The sequence below is a fragment of the Impatiens glandulifera genome, chromosome 7, assembly GCF_907164915.1.
Source record: "Impatiens glandulifera chromosome 7, dImpGla2.1, whole genome shotgun sequence".
In the NCBI taxonomy this organism is placed as follows: Eukaryota; Viridiplantae; Streptophyta; class Magnoliopsida; order Ericales; family Balsaminaceae; genus Impatiens; species Impatiens glandulifera.
Genome location: NC_061868.1, coordinates 37,282,989 through 37,292,436, shown reverse-complemented (window position 1 = coordinate 37,292,436; position 9,448 = coordinate 37,282,989). Strand labels below are relative to the sequence as shown.

At 28.4% G+C, this 9,448-nt stretch overlaps 1 protein-coding gene across 1 annotated transcript; it reads left to right on the top strand.

Annotated features, from left to right (window-relative positions):
• Positions 1 to 1,284: 1,284 nt before the first annotated feature.
• LOC124909828 (transcription factor TGA2.3-like) lies at positions 1,285 to 9,448 on the top strand. The gene is made up of 11 exons (XM_047450462.1): positions 1,285 to 1,418; positions 5,970 to 6,121; positions 6,227 to 6,312; positions 6,400 to 6,657; positions 7,688 to 7,765; positions 7,861 to 7,920; positions 8,002 to 8,079; positions 8,185 to 8,248; positions 8,337 to 8,617; positions 8,719 to 8,964; positions 9,056 to 9,448. Exons 1-11 carry the CDS (start codon positions 1,285 to 1,287, stop codon positions 9,200 to 9,202), a joined length of 1,584 nt encoding a protein of 527 aa, XP_047306418.1. The 3' UTR covers positions 9,203 to 9,448.

Sequence of the window (9,448 nt, the reverse complement as noted above, 5' to 3'; positions counted from 1 at the left end):
TCAGTTAAAATTTATTTATAAATCACATCATTTAAATGATTTAAGTATCCTCTCATTTATGAACTTTACATTCAGTTTTATGCAAATTAGATAATAAATAATAATCTTTTGTGACAAAATCTCCCAAGTATACAAAGTTCTTGCAACATCTTCTTTCAAGTTCTTTCTTTCTAAGAAAATCAACATTATTTCTAAGAAAATCAAACATTATTTGTCCAACAAATAATAACCTCACTTATTACAAATATGGCCCAACACATTCATCTTATATGAATTAGATCAGTATTTGACCGGGAGAGGCATAGGCCAACTTGTTTGTCATGGACATTAATTTTGAAGCCCAAATAGAACATTAATGGTTGTTTTTGTTTGTAGTTGTGGTAAATTCTGACTCTATTTAAAATGAGATTGAATACTGAATGATACAGTCAATTGAATGTCTCCATGATTTTACTCGCTGACTCTCTTCCCCATAACGAATACATCACACACAATCCTAGGTCTAGACCTAGGCCTAGATCCACAGAAAAAAGGCATGACACACCTACATATAGATTCTACGCGCCAAAAATTAGTAGATCCTAGAGCTTTTTATTTATTTAATTCTCTTTTTCAGGGTATTAACATTATTTTAATTATTTAATTTATCAATTAATATATATTAAGTGAAAAAAGTATAGATTCATTGAAACCTAAATTTTAAACACAAACAAATTTCAAATACTCATTTTTTTATTGAACAAATGTTTTTGGACAAAACTCATAAAAATCATAAAAAAAATATCAAATAAGTCCTTAAGATTAATTTTGTTTTTTTTTTAAATTTAAAAACAAATCTCATTTATTATTTTACTTTAAATATATAAAAAATATTTTAATATTTTAATAATTTATAATACTATAATAAAAATAAAAAATAAAATACGGTATTTTAAATACCACAAAATTATCTCACAAACTCACATAAATTACTACTGAGAGTTCCTCTATTTTCTTCAGAAAGTCTCTCGAAATCGGTTAAGGGAGTCAAATGAATTGAATTAGTCAAAAATTATTTATGGTATTTTGGTTGTTCTTAGCTCAACTTGTTAGAATATACATGATCAATGTCTTTAGATGTAGGGAAATGATCACTGAAGTAGAGTGATCATTTCACGTTTTGAATAAACCAAAATTGTTGACTGTAGGTAGGGTTTCATCTTTGAGAAAATCAAATATATATATATATATAACTCGTTCTTATCCCTCCAGCAATCACGACGAAGAAGACAATCGGGGGATGAAATGACGTTGTTACGAGCGAGAACGCGAAGCGGTCCGTTGGCGTTCCATCAACGCACCGTTGCATTTTGGCCGTTCTGTCGCGTTTCAATTTACAGAGCTAACATGCGCGTTAGTGTGTTGCTTGCTTCGCGGATGTACGCTTCCTCCGTTGGAGTAAGTGACATTGGTGGCGTTGGATGACAATTCAGCGCTCATCCAATGATTCTGGTTCTTGCTACAACCGTTTTTCATAGTTCCGTTTTTCATAGTTTTAGTTACATAGAATCACATATTTTATTTTTATTTTAAAACCTTAAGAGTTTGTTTGAAATTATTTTTTCTTTTACACTTTTGGTTTTATTTTTAATTTTGTAAAAAACATAAAATATTTAAAATAAATATGATAAATATTTTGTAAATTTTTTATTTTTATATTTTTGGATTAAATAAATAATTATTTGAGATGAGATGAGTACCATATTTCACCTTAAGTTATTTATTTTAATTCATCTATTTTTTCTAAAATTATTTTGAGATAAAATGAGTATAACATTTATCCCAATTAATTTTATTTATTTTATTTGACCATTTTTCTTAATTAATTATGTTTTATTTATTAAAATAATTAATCTAATTAATTGTTTTAATTAGGTTTTAGCTTGGGTTAATTATTTTGATTTTATTTATTTAAAAATAAATTAAAATCATTATTTTAAAATTAAAAATTAAAAATATAAATTTTTATAATATATTATTTTTACTAAATAAATTTATAACAAATTAAAATAACTGAGTTACAAACATAATTTTAAAATACGATTGTGGTCCTACCGGTTTGACCTTGAAACGGTTAAATGAGTTGTTCGACTTTTGATTTAAATACGATTACTTTTGAACCGGTTCGACAAGTTGATTCGACCGAAAATTTGAATCAATATTTTTTGAAAATCTTGGCAATAGACTTTATATGCATACACAAGGACGAATCTATGTAGGGGCTCGAGTGGGCTGAAGCCCATCCAAAAAAAATATCACGGTAGAAATATGACATTACTCTTAATTTCTTAACAAAATTTAATATAATTCATTATTTTTTTATCTAATTATTAAAAAATGGTAAAACTTTATTTTTATATATTTATTTTATTCAAAATTTTCTCGTTATTATTTTAAGCGCACCCTAAATTTTTTTTCAAGTCTAACCAATTCGAAATTTGAGTCCGTCACTGTACATACATTTTTCTATTTATAAGAAGACAATGAGTGATATTTGTAGGGATTCAATTTTTGGATTTTAACTCTCCTATCATTAATCATAATTCGGCTCTTAAAATCTCTTAACTAAGCATAATATGCTCGATGAAATGCTAAATGGGTCCAGAGTTGTCGTCTTCTTTATCGAGTTTGTTGAAGTCATTTATAAAAATAAAATTAAAATTCAGTTCAACAAGATGATTCAATCCGTTACATCAAAGTTTGCCAAAATTTTGAATGGTTAACCGAAACGATTTTAGGAACCATGGTTAAAATATACTTGTCTTTTAAAAAGAAAAAAGAAATAGTTTGGTTTTTGTTTTTTATTAAAGGGAATAATATCAGGAGCGATTCAGGAGTTGCAGTCCCCATCAGATCAGATAAGATGAGAGAGAGTGATGTGAATTGTCAAATGGATCGATCCTCTCTCTTTTCTCGGTCTGATAGCTGTAATTAAATGCAGTTGGAAATGGTAATTATTTCTTTCTTGGGAAACTAAATTGCTAACCAAACACAACATAACCCTTTCTTTCTTTATTTGCATATTTTTCTTTCATTAATATTTGCTAATTACGTCTTTATTATTATCACAAGACAAATTTAATTATAATTTTTAATATTGAATTATTTTAATTTAGTAAAGTTATTCCAATAACCCTAATCGAACAAGAAGGTCTACATTTTCATGTGTTTTTTAAAAATATCTTGTTCTAAAGAGATGATATGTGAAATTGAGGAGGAAAATTGAATTCTTTATATTTAGGTTATCTCTATATATATATATAATGATACTTAATTTTGAAAGTGTCTGAATTGTCGGGTCGAGAGTTGTAGCTAATTTGAATATATATGTGAGAGTAAATTGATACTTGGGTCGGATTTTGGGTTGATCCGCCCATAAATTTAAAACGATTAAAAATAAAATTAAAAATGCTATAGATATGTTTCGAACTCGCAACCTAACAAAAACAAGTACAACTCATTAATCAACTAAGTTAATAACATATTATATTTTAAATTCAACACCAAATTTGATAAACGTGGGACATGTTTAACTAACTAATCTCTCTATAAATATAATGATGCTTAATTTTAAAAGTATCCGGATTTCCGGGTCAAGAACTGTGCTTAATTTGAATATATATGTGAGAGTAAATGAATATTTGGGTCAGATTCTAGGTTGACCCGCCCATAAACTTAAAATGGTTAAAAATAAAATTAAAAAATGTATAGGTATGTTTCGAACTCGCAACAAAAACAAAATAAGTACAACTTTTTAACTAACTAGGTTAATAACACTTTATATTTTAAATTCAACACCAAATTTAATGAACGTTGGACGTTGTAACGATATATTTTTATCCGTATGCATCGTACGGGGATTTTCCTAGTTTAAAAAATAGAGAAAGAAAAATAATGATGGTTGATGATTTTGAAAGATAATGATTATTATTGGTAAAAAGACTTATAAAGTATTGATGCATATAAATTAAATAAAAAAATTTAATTTAAAATATAGAGTATTTTAGTATTTTGGTTAATGATTTAAGTGATGTAATGAATGAAAGAATAGTGAAATAATATTTGATTTTGTTTAGATTATTTAAAATAACACAAACAAAATCAAACATCACTTTACTCCCCTCTTATATATCATATCACTTAAATCATTAACCAAAATACTAAAATACTCTTTATTTTAAAAAATAAATAGTTATATATCAATTCATTTAATTTATTTTTAATAAAAATAATCACTACCTTTTCAAAATTATCCATCATCGTTATTTTTTTCTCCCTTTAGGTTTTAAAAAAATTCAATCCAGATAACCCTTTTAAAAAAAAATGTAAGAGTAGTGAAGAAAGATAAATTATTTTTATTTTTTATAATAATTAGATTACATCACATTATTCATTTTCTCTATTTCAAATTCAATCTACTTACCATTTAACCTTGTTTTATATAAATAAAATGAGTTATTTTAGATTTTTTAAAATTAATTATTAAAATATTTTTTATATTTAAAAATAAAATAATAAAATATTGATATTTTAATGCATAAATTAAATAATTAAATATTAGAATTATATTTATAAAATAATAACTCAATTAATGAGATCAATAGATAATATAATTTTTACTTCACCATTTAAATTATGATCTCACTCAATTCTTTAGGATTAGTTTCACTCTAACATATTATTTGTTGATTTAGCAAATAATAATATGTTAATAATTTTGTGTAATAAGTTAACGTAAAAATTATAATCAAACACATTTTGCGTTTAAATACAATTTTATCTCTATTTCCTACCCTATCAATCGAAAAAATTAAAACAAATAAGTTGAGTATAAACTGAATACTATAAAAACGTATTTGAAAATAAGCTAAATAAGTTCGAGCAAATAGTTTGAATCAAACTTACCTTTAGTTAAAATAATCTATGGTAAGTTTGATTCAATTTATATTTAAATAAATTTGTCCAAGCTTATTTAACTTATTTTATTTTTAGATACGATTTCTTACAATTCAATTTATTTAGTTTGAATCAAACTTACCCTTAGTTAAAATAACAAATGAGTTTCAATCTATGGTAAGTTTGATTCAATTTATATTTAAACTTATTTGTTCAAACTTATTCAACTTATTTTATTTTTAGATATGTTTGTTATGATTTATAGATAAGTTTGATTCAATTTATATAGTTAGAAGAGATATAAAGAGAAAATTGTGTTTAAATGAAAAATGTGATTAATTATAATATTTTGTGTTTACTGATTACATATAATTATTTTAACATATTATTAAGCAAATGCTAAATACTCATAATTAAACTTTGAATCTAACTCATCCTTAATATAATCTACCCTCTTTTTATCTATACTAAGATGAATTGTAGCTTATTCACATAAGTTATTTTTTCATCTTATCAATAACCCAATTTTTATAATTCAATCTTAAACAAAACAATATTTAAATAACTTAAACCCCAACCAGAATTTAATAAATGAATATATATATAAAAAATTAAATTGTAATCCGGAATTATTTGAAAATAGGACAATGTAAAATCCTCTCTAGTCCCTAGTATAGATTTACAGAAAACCGTACCGATACGCAATCTCTCTGCATCTGCTTCTTCTTCTGCTCAAGTTGAAAGTTTTCATCTCTCTCTTCTTCGTCCTCCATCTTTCATCTTCATCACGATCACGAACAAACAAACATGACGCCATTACTGCACCCTCCCTCTCTCTATATATATTGACAGTAAACCCTAGGCCTCTCCTCTCTTGTAAAAAAATTGTCAAGTTGTAATTAAGAAAAAGAATAATCAGTTCACCTGAAACTCTCAACCATGTATTCCTCTCTCTACCTAAGGTTAATGAACTCACTTTTCCTCCATTAAAATTGTGTACCAGTTCCTGCTAATAGTTTTATATAATGAAACAGGCGAGGAGAAGAAGAAGAGGAACGAATGAATGAAACGGGATATCCGGATCTGGAAGAACTTGAACAACCCGCTGTCTTTCATCCTTATCCTCCTAATACTTCTCATCATCCTCATCATCCTCATCATCATCCTGTTGTTGATTCAAATCCAAGTATGTCTTCTTCCCTTCTAAAGCACTTCTCTTTCTCTCTCTCTCTCCGGATTTAGGGTTCAATATATCTGCATCTTCATAAATTATATATTTTTATATTTGTAGGCTCCATTTACAACAACAACATGAAGGTAAGAAATATTGGTGCTGTTTCTAACAACAACATGTTACAGTTTGGTTGCTTGAACACGGTAAAGAAACATGACCCACCCATCACCTACCCGACCCAACTTGTTTATTATGATTTTATATAAGTGGGTTTTGATTGATGATTGCAGAATATTTGTCCCGAGGTAATGGGTTCATCAGGGAGGGCAGATTTCTTGATGCAGAAAGGGTCTCTAATGGCGGCAATTGAAGGAGGAGGAGGAAGAAGAGAGTCGTTGGGAGGTGGGAATTTTAACAGCTGGGGAGATTCTATTGCTGCTTCTGCTGCTGTTGTTGCTGCTGCTGCCATGGCTGATAATAATAGCCAACAGACTGACACTTCTACAGATGTCGATACTGATGATAAAAACAACCATCATCATCAACAACAACAGGTTTCTCTCTCTATTTTCTGATAAAAAAGAAACCCAGATTCATAATATTTTTTATTAGTACAAATAATTGTGCATGTATTGCTGCATCATTGTTTCTTTCTTTCCTTGTCATGCCTCTATCAACCGATTGTTTTTTTTTTTTTTCAAAATATGTTTTTGTTCTATTTGCCACTTTCTTTGACATCCATTTTGTCTTTTCTTTTATTCAATAATTGAATTTTGCTTCTTTTTTTAGGACAATTTTCATCATTTACATAATCCAAATAATATAACTCCAATGAGAGATGTAGGTTTTTGTTTTTGTTTTTGTTTTGAAAATTTTGATTATTTAGGGCTTTTTTGATTTCTGAACTCTCAATTGCATAATAAACAATATATTGGTTTTAACTTATAAACTAATTGAAAATGATAAGTCTGAACTAAATTCAATTTCTAGTCCTTTGTTTTTGGATTATTTGAAAAAAATAATTTGTCTGTTAAAAAATTTTGAAAATAAAATTTTTGGGTGAAAAACTTGCATTAATATATTGAAAACTTCAAGTTTTTAATAAACTAATAGTGGGTATTTTAATATTAGGATGGATTAAAAATATGTACGGTTTTTTGGATTTTATTTTTAAAAAACTACCTGAGATGTCCTAGAGCTTGTTTGATCTTCGTTATTTAATGTTTTTTTAGGGGGTAACCAAAAAATTTCTTTTAAAAAAAGTAAGTTATTTGATTTTTAATTATTAAAGTGTTTTTTATATTTAAAATTTGAACTTCATGAAAATAAAGTTAGAATATTTTAATATGTTAATTGTTATTGAAATTATTTGGTGGTTAGAATGATAATTATTATAGAGAATTTCTAAAAAATTTATATAAAATTCCAAAATACTCCCAAACAAAACTCCTAAACTAGCTCAATATTAGTTTTTTGGGTTAAATTTTAAAAATATTTTAAATTTGTATAAAAAAATCAGTTAATTTGATATTTTAGATGATTATTTGATTATTTTGTAATTTTTTTTGCCCATTGGTGCAGGCCAATAGAGGCCAGTTCGACTTGCATGCGGTTGTGGATTCTGATCAACAGATGAGGAGAACGGGGGATCAAAAGGTGGTTTGATATAATTGTCACAAAATTTGAATTTTTTTTATATACACTATTTCCACCCTTTGAATTTTTTTTTATGTTATGTATTGTGCTAGAAGACTCTTCGAAGGCTCGCTCAAAACCGAGAAGCTGCTAGGAAAAGCCGATTACGAAAGAAAGTAAAAACATTGAAATCGGTTATTTTGTTGTGAAAATGAAATATCAACATGTCCTCTTTTTAATATTACAATTTTGCATAGGCTTATGTTCAACAATTGGAGAATAGTCGTGTTAAGCTTAACCAGCTTGAGCAAGAGGTTCATCGAGCAAGGAATCAAGTACTACTCTTATTACATTACTTTATTGCTTGATTTTGCGTTTTCTTTTTGTTCTTTAGAAGTTTATTAAATAAATCTTGTTGGTTTTTCTTCCTACGGACACAGGGATTGTTTGCATCGCCTAACGGGCTCTCAATTGATCAAGTTGGTTCGCCGGTTGTAGGAAATGGTGATCTTTCTTTCGAACTTTTTTGGTAAAATAATTGTTTTTTTCTTTTGTAACTCAAATTGAGATTTTTAAAATTCATTGGTGATAGGAGGTGGAGGAGCGATGGCGTTTAATGCGGATTATGCACGTTGGCTTGACGAACAACTTCGGATGATCAATGAATTAAGATCATCCTTGAGTTCTCAAGTTGGGGAATCGGATTTAAGGCTTTTGGTTGATGGAGTAATTTCACATTATGACGATCTTTTTAGGTTAAAAGGAATAGCTTCCAAAGCCGATGTCTTTCACATTCTCTCTGGAATGTGGAAGACACCAGCCGAGAGGTGTTTCATGTGGTTGGGTGGATTTCGTTCGTCTGAACTCTTAAAGGTGTGCTTCTGTTGGTTACATCTTTGATGATCTGATCTAGATGAGAAATTGTTGACTCATTCATGAAAAAGTTTTTAATTCTTTACAATTTTGAACTTCAGATACTCGGGAACCAGCTGGAACCGTTGACAGATCAGCAATTGGTCGGAATATGTAATCTGCAGCAGTCGTCTCAACAGGCGGAAGATGCTTTATCCCAAGGTGTGGAGGCTTTGCAACAATCACTGCTCGAAACTCTTTTGCCTAGCTTGGGTCCTAGTGGGGGTTTAGGAAATGTAGCCGATTATATGGGACAAATGGCTATTGCCATGAGCAAACTTTCGACTCTCGAGAATTTCATCCATCAGGTAAAACCTTGTCAAAGTATTTTTTTTTGTTGATAATTTGAATATGGCATTATTTTGCAATACATGACACTTTTTTATGTTTGATTTTTAGGCGGACCTATTGAGGCAGCAAACATTGCAACAATTGCATAGGATCTTGACAACCCGACAAGCGGCTCATGCTCTTCTTGTCATAAACGACTACATGGCTAGGCTTCGAGCCCTTAGCTCTTTATGGTTGGCCAGGCCGAGGAATTGAGGTAAAAAGAACACCATGTATAGTGGTAGTAACTTTTGTAGGTCTTTTTTTCTTTTTAGAACACTTGCTTATTATTATGTTGTTTTGATTATGCCACAATATATCCAATTATGGGAATCAGTTGTATATTTTAGATTGAAGTTTGATGGAAGTTTTTTTTCATGGAATCTTTGAATTTCCAGAAATCATAGGAGATCAATCTTTGCCTATGTTTTCCTTCTTATGTTGACAATATAAAAAAACCCT